Source organism: Eubalaena glacialis, chromosome 16 (assembly GCF_028564815.1).
Source record: "Eubalaena glacialis isolate mEubGla1 chromosome 16, mEubGla1.1.hap2.+ XY, whole genome shotgun sequence".
NCBI classification, from domain to species: domain Eukaryota; kingdom Metazoa; phylum Chordata; class Mammalia; order Artiodactyla; family Balaenidae; genus Eubalaena; species Eubalaena glacialis.
This window is the reverse complement of record NC_083731.1, coordinates 36389510-36403588: the sequence shown is the minus strand read 5'-3', so window position 1 is coordinate 36403588 and position 14079 is coordinate 36389510. Positions and strand designations below refer to the sequence as shown.

Sequence of the window (14079 nt, the reverse complement as noted above, 5' to 3'; positions counted from 1 at the left end):
TGTTGGATTACTAGCTACTTATCATTGTTTTGTTAATTTAGTGGTTGCTTTAGGATTTCTAACATACTTCTGAGACTACCTTCAAATGATACACCACTTCACATTTAGTATAAGAACCTTGAAATACGATACTTTCATTTCTTCCCTTGAGTCTTAATGCTGTAGGAGTCATACGTATATCTTACGCATGTGGTAAAAACCTCAAATTATAGTGTTTTTTGTTTGTTTGTTTAACCACCATTTATCTTCCAAATGTTCCAGATTAATATAATCAAGAATAACCTTAAATGTTTACACATGTCGTTACCATTTCAGGTGGTTTTCATTCCTTTGTGCCAACTGGTGTCATTTTCCTTGTGCCTAAAGGACTTTAAAATTTCTTATAGAGCATGTCTCCTGCTGACGAATTGTTGCAACTATTCTATGCCAGAAAAAAATTGTAATATCACTCTCACTTTGAAAAACATTTTGGGTATATATAGAACTTCAGATGGGCAGGTTTTTTTTTATAGTACTCAAAAGATGTTGTTCCACCTATCACTTGCATCATTTTCAATGAAAAATGATCCATTATTCTTATTTTTATCCCTCTCTGCATAACATGTGTTTTCTCTGGAAGCTCTGATATTTTTTCTATTTATCGGTCATTTTGAGAATTTGATTAAAATGTGACTTATGGTAGTTTTCATGTTTCTTGTGCTTAGAATTCATTAGGATTATTGAATCTATGGGTTTATACTTTTCTTAAAATCTGAAACCTTTCTGCCATTATATCTTTTTTTAATTTAATTTTATTTTTTATACAGCAGGTTCTTATTAGTTATCTATTTTATACATATGAATGTATATATGCCCATCCCAATCTCCCAATTCATCCCACCACCACCACCCCTCCCCCCACTTCCCCCCCTTGGTGTCCATTTGTTTGTTCTCTACCTCTGTGTCTATATTTCTGCAGTGCAAACCAGTTCATCTGTACCATTTTTCTAGAATCCACATATATGCGTTAGTATACTATATTTGTTTTTCTCTTTCTGACTTACTCCACTCTGCATGACAGTCTCTAGGTCCATCCATGTCTCTACAAATGACCTAATTTCGTTTCTTTTTATGGCCGAGAAATATTCCATTGTATATATGTACCACACCTTCTTTATCCATTCATCTGTCGATGGGCATTTAGATGCCTCCATGACCTGGCTATTGTAAATAGTACTGCAGTGAACATTGGGGGCATGCGTCTTTTTGAATTATGGTTTTCTCTGGGTATATGCCCAGTAGTGGGATTGCTGGGTCATATGGTAATTCTATTTCTAGTTTCTTAAGAAACCTCCATACTTTTCTCCATTGTGGTTCTATCAATTTACATTCCCACCAACAGTGCAAGAGGGTTCCCTTTTCTCCACACCATCTCCAGCATTTGTTGTTTGTAGATTTTCTGATGATGCCCATTCTAACTGGTGTGAGATGATACCTCATTGTAGTTTTGATTTGCTTTTCTCTAATATTAGTGATGTTGAGCATCTTTTCATGTGTCTCTTGGCCATCTGTATATCTTCTTTGGAGAAATGTCTATTTAGGTCTTTGGCCCATTTTTTGATTGGGTTGTTTGTTTCTTTAATATTGAGCTGCATGAGCTGTTTATATATTTTGGAGATAAACCCTTTGTCGGTTGATTCATTTGTAAATATTTTCTCCCATTCTGAGTGTTGTCTTTTCGTCTTGTTTACAGTTTCCTTTGCTGTGCAAGAGCGTTGAAGTTTCATTAGGTCCCATTTGTTTATTTTTGTTTTTATTTCCATTACTGTAGGAGGTGGATCAAAAAAGATCTTGCTGTGATTTATGTCAAAGAGTGTTCTTCCCATGTTTTCCTCTAAGAGTTTTATAGTGTGTGGTTGTACCTTTAGGTCTTTAACATATTTTGAGTTTATTTTTTTATATGGTGTTAGGGAGTGTTCTAATTTCATTCTTTTACAGGTAGCTGTCCAGTTTTCCCAGCACCACTTATTGAAAAGACTGTCTTTTCTCCAATGTATATCCTTGCCTCTTTTGTCATATATTAGTTGACCATACGTGCGTGGGTTTATCTCTTGGCTTTCTATCCAGTTCCACTGATCTATATTTCTGTTTTTGTGCCAGTACCATATTGTCTTGATTACTGTAGCTTTGTAGTGTAGTCTAAAGTCAGGGAGTCTGATTCCTCCAGTTCCATTTTTTTTTTCCATCAGGATTGTTTGGCTTTTTGGGGTCTTTTGTCTCTGCATACAAAATGTAAGATTTTTTTGTTCTAGTTCTGCAAAAAATGCCATTGGTAATTTGATAGGGATTGCATTGAATCTGTAGATTGCTTTGGGTAGTATAGTCATTTTAACAATGTTGACTTTTCCAATCCAAGACCATGCTATATTTCTCCATGTGTTTGTGTCATCTTTGATTTCTTTCATCAGCGTTTTATAGTTTTCTGAGTACAGGCCTTTTACCTCCTTAGGTAGGTTTATTCCTAGGCATTTTATTCTTTGTGTTGTAATGGTGAATGGGATTATTTCCTTAATTTCTCTTTCTGATCTTTCATTGTTTGTGTATAGGAATGCAAGAGATTTCTGTGCATTAATTTTGTATCCTGCAACTTTACCAAATTCATTGATTAGCTCTAGTAATTTTCTGGTGGCATCTTTAGGATTCTCTATGTATAGTATCATGTCATCTGCAAACAGTGACAGCTTTACTTCTTCTTTTCCAATTGTATTCCTTTTATTTCTGTTTCTTCTCTGATTGCCATGGCTAGGACTTCCACAACTATGTTGAATAAGAGTGGCGAGAGTGGACATCCTTGTCTTGCTTCTGATCTTAGAGGAAATGGTTTCTGTTTTTCACCATTGAGAATGAAGTTTGCTGTGGGTTTGTTGTATATGGCCTTTATTATGTTGAGGTAGGTTCCCTCTATGCCCATTTTCTGGAGAGTTTTCATCATAAATGGATGTAGAATTTTGTCTAAAGCTTTTTCTGCATTTATTGATATTATCATATTGTTTTTATCCTTCAGTTTGTTAATATGGTTTATCACATTGATTGATTTGTATATATTGAAGAATCCTTGCATCCTTGGGATAAATCCCACTTGATCATGGTGTGTGATCCTTTTACTATGTTGTTGGATTTTGTTTGTTAGTATTTTGTTGAGGATTTTTGTATCTATATTCATCAGTGATATTGGTCTCTAATTTTCTTTTTTTGTATTATCTTTGTCTGGTTTTGGTATCAGGGTGATGGTGGCCTCATAGAATGAGTTTGGGAGTGTTCCTTCCTCTGTAACTTTTTGGAAGAGTTGGAGAAGGATGGGTGTTAGCTCTTCTCTAAATGTTTGATAGAATTCACCTGTGAGGCCATCTGGTCCTGGACTTGTGTTTTTTGGATGATTTTTAATCACAGTTTCAATTTCAGTGTTTGTGATTGGTCTGTTCATATTTTCTATTTCTTCCTGGTTCAGTCTTGGAAGGTTGTACTTTTCTAAGAATTTGTCAGTTTCCTCCAGGTTGTCCAATTTTATTGGCATAGAGTTGCTTGTAGTAGTCTCTTAGGATGCTTTGTATATCTGCAGTGTCCGTTGTAACTTCTCCTTTTTCATTTCTAATTTTATTGACTTGTGTCCTCTCCCTCTTTTTCTTGATGTGTCTGGCTAAAGGTTTATCAATTTAGTTTATCTTCTCAAAGAACCAGCTTTTAATTTTATTGATATTTGCCATTGTTTTCTTCATATCAATTTCATTTTTTTCTGCCCTGATCTTTATGATTTCTTCCCTTCTACTAACTTTGTGTTTTGTTTGTTCTTCTTTCTCTAGTTCCTTTAGGTGTAAGGTTAGATTGTTTATTTGAGATTTTTCTTGTTTCTTGAGGTAGGATTGTATAGCTATAAACTTCCCTCTTAGAACTGTTTTTGCTCCATCCCATAGGTTTTGGATCGTCGTGTTTTCATTGTCATTTACCTCTAGGTATTTTTTGATTTCCTCTTTGATTTCTTCAGTGATCTCTTGGTTATTTAGTAATGTATTATTTAGCCTCCATGTGTTTGTGATTTTTACTATTTTTTTCTCAGTAATTTATTTCTAATATCATAGCATTGTGGTCAGAAAAGATGCTTGATATGATTTCAATTTTCTTAAATTTACTGAGGCTTGATTTGTGACTCAAGATGTGATCTATCCTGTAGAATGTTTTGTGTGCACTTGAGAAGAAAGTGTAATCTGCTGCTTTCAGGTGGAATGTCCTATAAATATCAATTAAATCTATCTGGTCTATTGTGTCATTTAAAGCTTGTGTTTCCTCATTAATTTTCTGTCTGGATGATCTGTCCTTTGGTGTAAGTGAGGTGTTAAAGTCCCCCACTATTATTGTGTTACTGTTGATTTCCTCTTTTATAGCTGTTAGCAGGTGCCTGATGTATTGAGGTGCTCCTATGTTGGGTGCATATATATTTACAATTGTTCTATCTTCTTCTTGGATTGATCCCTTGATCATTTCGTAGTGTCCTCTTTGTCTCCTGTAATAATCTTTAATTTAAGGTCTATTTTATCTGATATGAGAATTGCTACTCCAGCTTTCTTTTGATTTGAATTTGCATGGAATAACTTTGTCCATCCCCCCACTTTCAGTCTGTATGTGTCCCTAGGTCTGTAGTGGGTCTCTTGTAGACAGCATATATACGGGTCTTGTGTTTGCATCCATTCAGCAAGCCTGTATCTTTTGGTTGGAGCATTTAATCCATTCACATTTAAGGTGATTATCAATATGTATGTTCCTATTACCATTTTCTTAATTATTTTGTGTTTGTTTCTGTAGGTCCTTTTCTTCTCTTGTGTTTTCCACTTAGAGTAGTCCCTTTAGCCTTTGTTGTAGAGGTGGTTTGGTGGTACTGAATTCTCTCAGCTTTTGCTGGTCTGTAAAGCTTTTGATTTCTCCATCTAATCTGAATGAGATCCTTGCTGGGTAGAGTAATCTTGGTTATAGGTTCTTCCCTTTCATAACTTTAAATATATTATGTCACTCTCTTCTGACTTGTAGAGTTTCTGCTGAGAAATCAGCTGTTAACCTTATGGGAGTTACCTTGTATGTTATTTGTTGTTTTTCCCTTGTTGCTTTTAATAATTTTTGTCAATTTGATTACTATGTGTCTCAGCATTTTTCTCCTTGGGTTTATCCTGCCTGGGACTCTCTGCACTTCCTGGACTTAGGTAGCGATTTCCTTTTCCATGTTAGGGAAGTTTTTGACTATAATCTCTTCAAATATTTTCTCGGATCCTTTCTCTCTCTCTTCTCCTTCTGGGACCCCTATAATGCAAATGGTGTTGTGTTTAATGTTGTCCCAGTGGTCTCTTAGGCTGTCTTCATTTGTTTTCATTCTTTTTTCTTTATTCTTTTCTGCAGCAGTGAATTCCACCTTTCTGTTTTCCAGGTAAGTTTTCCATCCTTCTGCCTCAGTTATTCTGCTATTGATTCCTTCTAGTGTATTTTTATTTTCAGTTATTGTATTGTTCATCTCTGTTTGTTTGTTCTGTAATTCTTCTAGGTCTTTGTTAAACATTTCTTGCATCTTCTCGATCTTTGTCTCCATTCTTTTTCCAAGGTCCTGGGTCATCTTCACTATCATTATTCTGAATTCTTTTTCTGGATGGTTGCCTATCTCCACTTCATTTAATTGCTTTCCTGGGGTTTATCTTGTTCTTTCATCTGGCACATAGTCCTTTGCCTTTTCATTTTGTCTATCTTTCTGTGAATGTGGTTTTCATTCCACAGGCTGCAGGATTGTAGTTTTTCTTGCTTCTGCTGTCTGGCCTCTGGTGGATGAAGTTATCTAAGAGGCTTGTGCAAGCTTCCTAATAGGAGGGACTGGTGGTGGGTAGAGCTGGGTGTTGCTCTGGTGGGCCGAGTTCAATAAAATCAGAATCTACTAAAGAAATAAACCAAACCAAATCACGTACTTTACTGTAGATACAAAGAGATTTTGGCATTCACCTCTTGAAGAACTATAAAATAGTTGTATTGTATTCTTCCTTCCTTTGTAGTATAAACTCTTGCAATTTTCTGATCCTATTTTTAAAGTTTTTCTATCATATTTCAGCCAAGATGAAAACGCTGATTTACATGGGTAAACATCTAGCAATATCAGTAAGAAAAAAGGAATCCAAATGATCTACCGGGATATAGTGTCACAAATAAGTATGATAGGAAATTAAACTGAATGATTTTCTATGAGAAATTATCAGAGTTGGACTAAGGCTGCCTAAGGGATAGGAAAAGCTGAATTTAGAATTAACATCAACTGATTCCACTGTTTACAATTATTGATGACCCTCAGATCACTTTCAAGCACTATTTCTGTGACATGATCTTCAGCCAAAATGATCTGTCTCATTGGCTTACCATTCAAAATGACTTTTTCTTGGGATCCTAAAAACATAGTACACATTCTCTCTGGTCAAGCTAAAGTTTGTTATGCTTTCATAAGTACTTAGATCAATCTGTTTTCAATTTCTGGCCAGAAAAGTCAGCAAAGGTAGTTAGCATCAAACTTATATTGTTCAATAGATTTTCTTTTTTTTTATCTATACTTGACTTATAAGATTTTGAAATATTTAATTCTGCTCAGATTATCTGTGTCTATATAGGATGTTTTCTTCAAAGTTTTGAATAACCTTATCTTAAATGCAGAAAGGTAAATTAATTATTATCTGGTCTAAACTAATAAGTAAATTCCAGAGCATTTGTTTTTACAGCTACTACAAAAATACCTACAGTTATTTTGGATGTTAAAATAAATCAAAAGAGTCTCATTACTATGAGACTCTGTTTAAAATGTTGTCATTTTCATGTTCAGAAACTTGATATAACTCTAAAATACCCTGCAGATCTAAGTTTTCTGTAAATTCTATAAGAGCTCTTGGTCAAAAACAATGAAATTTGACTTAACATGTACTTGTTAGAAGCAAATCATCCTCCAGATACACAAATTATCTTTTGAGACTTAGGAAAAATTAACCAATGAAATAAATATCTGATCAACATTATATTCTATATTAACCAAATGTTGGATAGGGAGGATTTCTTTATTATTTTTAAATTATTTAAATTAGTACCTTAAAGTGGTTAATGATATAGTTTACAAAGTATTCATTAGCAATTTATCAAAGAAAGCCAGAATATGGTTCTTCAATTCGTGTAAAAGTTTTATTGTTTGTTATAATTAAGAGTTCTATTTATTTCATCTTGCATTTATTGGGTTGGCCAAAAGGTCCATTTGGGTTTTCCACAAGATGTTACAGAAAAACTCAAAAGAACTTTTTGGCCAACCCAATATACTCACATCTTTCTCTCAGATAGCTGTAGAGTTTTGCATACCTGAAAACCCAACCTAGTGATCTTATTACCTTTTCCTTTATGATATTCTTAGTTTGCCTGAAGCAAACTTGCTCAGAGGCGAGGGCACCTGGAAATTGTGGACCTCTTTGCAAACAATACATAATATTGATAAACCCATCCTAAAATAAGTAAAAAAAAAAAAAAGAAAACTTTCCCCAAACAAGCTACTGTCTTTTGCTAGTTCTAAATTAAATAATAATAGGCTGTATAACACCCAAGCCTAGAATAAATTAGCAAGGAAGACATAAAATTGAGTAAAATCACTCTATACACTTTTTCACTAAGAAATTGAGGTCATAGGGAAAATATGAATATTATTTTAATTTAGTTTCCATAGAAGAATAGTTTGAGAACTACTTTCCTGAAGAAATAGCCCTTTGTCATTTTTTAAGTTTTTCTTTTGACTGAAGCAAAGCTGATTTCCTTTCATTCTAAACAAATACCACCAACCTCCATGTGATTCTAACGGTATATGCTCTCTGTCTGTGACACTTCTCTGTATCAATTGTTCTGAACTTCATAAGGAGATTTTCTATCATGATGCTCTCTTTTGGATTCCAAATTTAAACAATTTTTCCCTGTCTAGGTTATTTCATCATACTTTTGTTTAATTAAAAAGTAAAATGCACTGAATGAACCATAATTCAGGAAATAACTGAATGTTTTTTAACTTGGTCTAAGTCCTCCTTGACTGAGTCTTCTCAGGCATTGTCCATCACTATCATTTTAAATAGTCTATTTAAACATTCAGACACAAGCATAATTTCCACCAGGGGAATAAGAGAACTACTTCAGCATAATATTGGTTGGAGCCTCTTTTCTTCTGTTCTGTTTGTTTAAGCAGAGGTAAAGAAGAGTTGGCAAAATCACCTGGAATATGGTGTCAGGAGTCAGAGTACAAGGATTAAAAATCTAGCCGTACTAGTTACAGTCCTGTGGTTTGGGGCAACTTAATTACCTGTCTATATCTCAGTTTTCTCATAATCATAAAATGATTATGTAATCATTTTAACAAAGGGATTCATAATTGTACCAGAATCATAGGACTGTTTTGAATATTAAATTCCACAATATAAATATTCAGCTTGATATCTGGAAGACAGCAAGCTCTTAATCAATGTCACTCAGTCACTCATTATGATTATGGCAAATATGTATTCACTCAGTGGTATTTATTGAGTAACTGCATACTCTATGATAGGGATAAAATAATGAGCAAAACAGAAACGTCTTGTCCACTGGGCAATTGTAGTTAAAGACAAACAAAAAAGGCAACATGGATATTAATATATGCCAACAATAAGAAATTGAAGACAGAGAGCAGTTACTCTAAGAACATAAAATAAGGGGATAAAATAAATTTTAAAAATTTTAAATGATTTTTCCTGGGGGGATCAATGAACACTTCTTTAAGAAAGATACAGAACTTTTATTCAAGACATCTCAATAATGAATAGGAATGAATCCAGAAAAGGGTGGATTGAGGGAAGGAGAACCACTATGTAATAAGGAAAGGAATTAAGTTTGTGAGACCCAAAGGCAGAGAAAAATGGTAAAGAAGAACGTTGCCTCTGGAAGACAGGGGAGGATGGTGGGGATGTGATGAGTGAAGGGCCTGGATGGCAGACAAGGGTCAGCTCTTTCAGGGCCTAACTGATCAGGAGATAGATTGTGGTCAGAGTGGTGGAAATGCTTTGAAAAATAAAAGGAGAGCCAGGATATGGGAAAACAGTTCAGATTTTTATCTTATAAATTTTCATTGACTCTGGTGTGGAGAAAGGATTACAGGTGGCAAAATCAATGAGGAAAGCGGATGCAGATGGCAGTTGCAGAAGTTGAGTTGAATGACGACAGTATTTTAAAATTAGGTGCGGACAATGGAGATGGAGAGATGTGAGGCAGACATAGGGGAGGACATTTCTGAAGGAAAAGTGACAGGGCTTGGTGGAATATTAAAAATCAGGGGAAAGAGGATTCTGGTAAATATGATCCTGGATTTCTGGCTTGCACAACCTAATGTATGGCGAGCTATTCTCTGAGATAGAGAAGAAGAAAATTGAGCAAGAGAGAAGGGAGATTATGAGCTCAGTTTTGTACATGCTGTATTTACATTGTATCTGTGATATCTACCAGAAAGGTCAAGTGGATGTGTGAGACCCGAGTTTGCAGGGCGGGGGGGGGAGGGGGTTATGGGTGTGGGGAGGCAGAGTCTAGGTTTTGAGATGCAGCTCTAAAATACAGTTTATGGGTGGTAACTGAAACCATGGAAATAGATGCCTGCACTCTGTGAGAACTGAGAAAACTAAAAAAGCAAGTAGTTAAACACGACATCTTTTCTCCTACTCACATCACTATAAACTGCGAGAATAGAAATATTTCTCTTTGGTTTCTTAGTTCACTACATATAGAATTTTGGACAAAAAATATGCATATCAAAAATATATAGTGATCTGAATGGCTAGGAAATGATACACTCTCCAACAACTATGTTCAGACAGTAAAGCAGAGAAAAAAATGATTAATAGCATAGGTCAAGAGCCTATTACTGTAAGAGTTAGGATTCTTAATGGTGTCATGGTTAAGGTAGTAGAATACTGAGATTTGTTTTTGTATGTCTGGTAGAATGGGATAAGATAAAGGCTGGGTTTCAGCAGTAAATCAGTTTACTACTGTCTTATTGCTACCTTTATGTTTCAACTCTATGATAATTTGACCTTTCCAGAATTCTGAGACTAAGAGCAGCTTTCTGCTGAGCAACCTCCAGCTGCCGTTTGAACAACAAATAAAACCAACTAGGTACTTATGCTTATCTAAAACAATGTTCTTAACTAGTATGAGACCAAATGAATAAAGAGAAGATCAGAAAATGAAGAAAGAGAAAAAGAGCCAACTCTTTTTTATATGTGAAGATTAATTCAGCATAGTGGTCAGAATTGATGAAACAAAATGTTAAATATCAAATGTGACATCACAGAATGATGATAGAGTAATGACCCAAGTAATCAAAATGATCAGGCAGGTTTATATACTTCATGTGTTCATTGGTCATTATGAACAATATGTAGATTTCCTGAGTGGATTATGATAGAAACCAAAGTAGATCCACATTACTGAATTATTTTATATATTGTTTTCCATTCCATACTTAACTTTGGAAATGCTGTCCTTTCTGGGAAATGAACATTATTCTTACCGCATATTATAATAATATATATTGATAATAGCTTATTGCTAACTTTAGTAGCGTGTTGTCAATCAATCATGAGCACAGAACCAGCAGTCTATGAATGTTTAGGAACATATAAAGTCCATGAGAATACTCTCAGTGTTGACTGATTTGTCCAGTGAGAAATTCAAATTTAACTAAAGGATTTAAGCATTAATAAGAATTTTAAAATAAAATTAGACCTGATTTTCAATATTTTACACATGCAAGCCCTCATTGGAAACCCTCATTCCAAAAGTAAATATGATTTGGGGTGGCACTTGGCTTATTTTCAGAATTCTTTTCATTTACAACCCTTTGTGTGTAAAAACACTGATGTATATTCAAAAGTAAGGGATTGGAAGTTAAATCTGATGGGTGTTTCATCCCTAACTGAGGCTATTAGTTATTAGTTTTATTTTTTAATTTATTATATTTTCTATTTCCAAATTGTCCAATTTACATGAAAGTCTTCTGAAATTACTCATGCCAAATATGCCTTATTTACTTAAAACTGTATTTTTATAAAGAAAAAAATTTTTAATTATTAAACATTAATATTCCCAGAAGGTCAGATATTTGAGCTGATTTGAAGACTCAAAACTGAAAGAAAAAGACTCAAAACTGAAACTAAAACTGTAACTGAAATAAAAGACTCAAGACTGAAAAACAAATCTATTTATTCCCTGAACTGTCTGAGACACAAAAATATCAATTTCAATAAAATAGTAATTAGTAAATCTTTAACCTAACTGGTTTTCTTTTAAATATATAAGGTGAATTGCTAAATGCTTATGAATGATTTCCCAAAACTAAAAAATTACATTTTCTCAACTAAAGGGGGTAAAGCCCAACATATTTTATTTTTAAAAAAGATCTAAACTATAGGTCACTAGTGAATATATAAATCAAATAACTTCATAGTACTAATAGTACCCAAAATTATAACCATTTTGGTAAGGTATCTTAATTAATTGAATAATAGATAAATTTATATTTAGATCGCCTATATATGGAAAAAACTTTCTCATACTCGAAAATTGCAAATTAAATTTCTCTGCCTTTAAAATCATAATGTTACATTATATTGTCTTCACATATTAGATTATGTTCAAGGCTCTTAAAATTCAAATTCAAATCCACATAATCCATATAATTGAAAATTTTTAAGGATAATTTTTGTATCTTTAACTTCACATTTGTCAACGTAATTGAAGACCACTTATGGTATTATTTTGTTTTATGTGTTCTTTTGGTGACTTAATTTTATAAAGAGCTGATTCAATCAAGCAAAAGTTTAAAACATTGCTTTTCTTTCTAATTTTTTTTTACTGAAAGGTAAATTTTATTAACAGTTTCATTATTATTTTCCTATTATTTCCTATTATTTTCATTCCTATTTTCCTGTTTCTCCTGTATTTCTTCTTCAATAATATATTCTGATATATGAATTTAAATGCAAATCTTTTCGTATCCTCACTATATGCCAAAAGTAGTAATGATCTAGTGTAGAATGAATCAATTTTTTGAAAATGTAAAACTCAGAAGGGGTTATGTGTGAGAAGGTTTTTTATAAGTCTTGAAGGTAGAAGAACTGTACTCAAAGAAGTGTAATATTATATATAAACAAGAAATAAATGTTGGCCTGCTCACTAAGAATACACAGTTCCATACCGAGACAACGAATCAGGACAGAAAAATGCAAAGGGCATTAGCAAGAGTTTAATTCTAAGACTTTAAACAAAGCAAAGGTGTACATGAAGTAGGATAAAAACGGAAATTAGGATAGAGAATAGTAACACTGTCTTTCATGGAGGAAAAAAAGGAGAGAAGATAATGTTGTTGTCTGGTGGCCTCCTGTCCACCTCATTACTCCTGGAATATAGATTCAAGCCACAGGGATCCTAGGTAACCTGCCAAGTCCCTTTCTAAGCCAGTATATGAGATGCATTTGAATAGTGTTTAAAGGAAGTTTCTCCTCACATCAAATAACTGGGAGACTGATGTATGTCATTTAATGACAGAAGATGACAGAAGAATACTATAACCTCAGAAATATGAGAACCACTCTACATGGAGAGTTATCAAAATGCATATATATTCAATATGTGATTAAGCTCCGAAAACTTGCAGAAAGAAAAGCAATATGCATGAGCCAATAGAACCTATGGAGGAAACTTTTAATGAGGTTGCAACTTGAGTAATAAAAACCGGGTTGGCATCTCTTAACCAAAATTTTCAACCTGAAACCTTTTAGACTTAGTAACTACCAGAGCGCACGGGGAGGGGGGAAACGAGTGGAAATTGAGGAATGCTTGGATGCCCCATGGGGACTTACTGTACCTGTGTCCACATCCTTCACCTGTTGCCTGGCTCGAGTTGGCCGGTTCCACTTTGAGCTCTTGCAAGACAAGCCCTTTTTCGTGTGGTCCAGGAAAGTCCATGCCTGGCACCTCCTCCTCTTCTAGGGACTCCACGTAGAAGAGAGTCCTGGCCGGCTGGTGGGTGCCCTGCCTGGGCGCCCCTTGCTGCAGCCTCGTGGCCACTGGCAGCAGGGTGCCATTCAATGGGTTGAAGGAAGAGGAGGAAGAGGACGGGGAGGCAGAAGAAGAAGAGGAGGAAGAAGAGGAAGGCTTCTTCCAGAAAGTGCTCACGCTGCCCTTCTCTTGGCTTTTGAGCAGGCGGTTCTGGCTGGGTCCCCAGTGCTCGAAGCTGCTGCTGCCGTCTTCTTGCAGGAAGCTGCCCCCGGCCGGAGCGCCGGGGGACTGCGACGGGTGGCTGAAGAGTTTCCAGCGGAGTCGCAGGATGTGCTTCACATCAAAATCTTTTCGCCCAGAGCCTGACATGCTTGACGCAAGGTAGGCAAAGGGACTTGAGCTGATGCAGGAGTAGACGGGTCAGCGAGTGGGGGAGGCCAACGGAGCCCGGGGTTGGAGGAGGTGGAGGGAGGCGCCCTCTGCACCCTGGGAACAGACGGGACCAGGGGGCTGCGCGCCCTTTCAGGCGACGAGCGGAGCGCGGACAGCAGAGCCGCGCGGCTCAGCTGCGGTCAGGTCCGCAGGACCCGCGCGTGGTGAGCTCAACGTCCGGGAGCAGAGGCAGGAGCTGGGTGCAGAGGGCTGAGAATCCCCGATTTCCTTGCGGGGTCCCCGTGGTTACCGCGCGGGGAGGGACGACCCTGATGCTGGAGATGGGCGAGGGAGAGAGGTCTGCGCGCTCCGAAGCTTCGGAGGCAGCGACAGCAGGATACACCTCCCTGGCATGCACCGGTGGCAGAGCCTCAGTGGAGAAGCTGTCGGCTCTCCTATCCTTGCAGCTTAGAGTTCAGTGCCTGGGCAGCGCAGAGAGAAAGATCCCCAAGTCGCGAAGAAGCGCACCCCCCCTCCGCCTTCTCTGTGCACCTGCGCTCCTGTCACTGGTCTCTCGAGGATGCTCTGAGAGCTTGCGGGTATCTCTGAGAA

The 14079-nt window shown here is 36.2% G+C and overlaps 1 protein-coding gene across 2 annotated transcripts in view; it reads right to left on the bottom strand.

The window, feature by feature from the left end:
• Window positions 1-13464, bottom strand: part of KLHL1 (kelch like family member 1) — a 411623-nt gene extending 398159 nt beyond the window's left edge. For both annotated transcript variants that reach the window (XM_061170762.1, XM_061170763.1), the window contains exon 1: window positions 12962-13464. In XM_061170762.1, coding sequence (XP_061026745.1) covers window positions 12962-13464 — 503 coding nt within the window. The remainder of the gene's footprint in view (window positions 1-12961) is intronic.
• Between the last annotated feature and the right edge of the window lie 615 nt (window positions 13465-14079).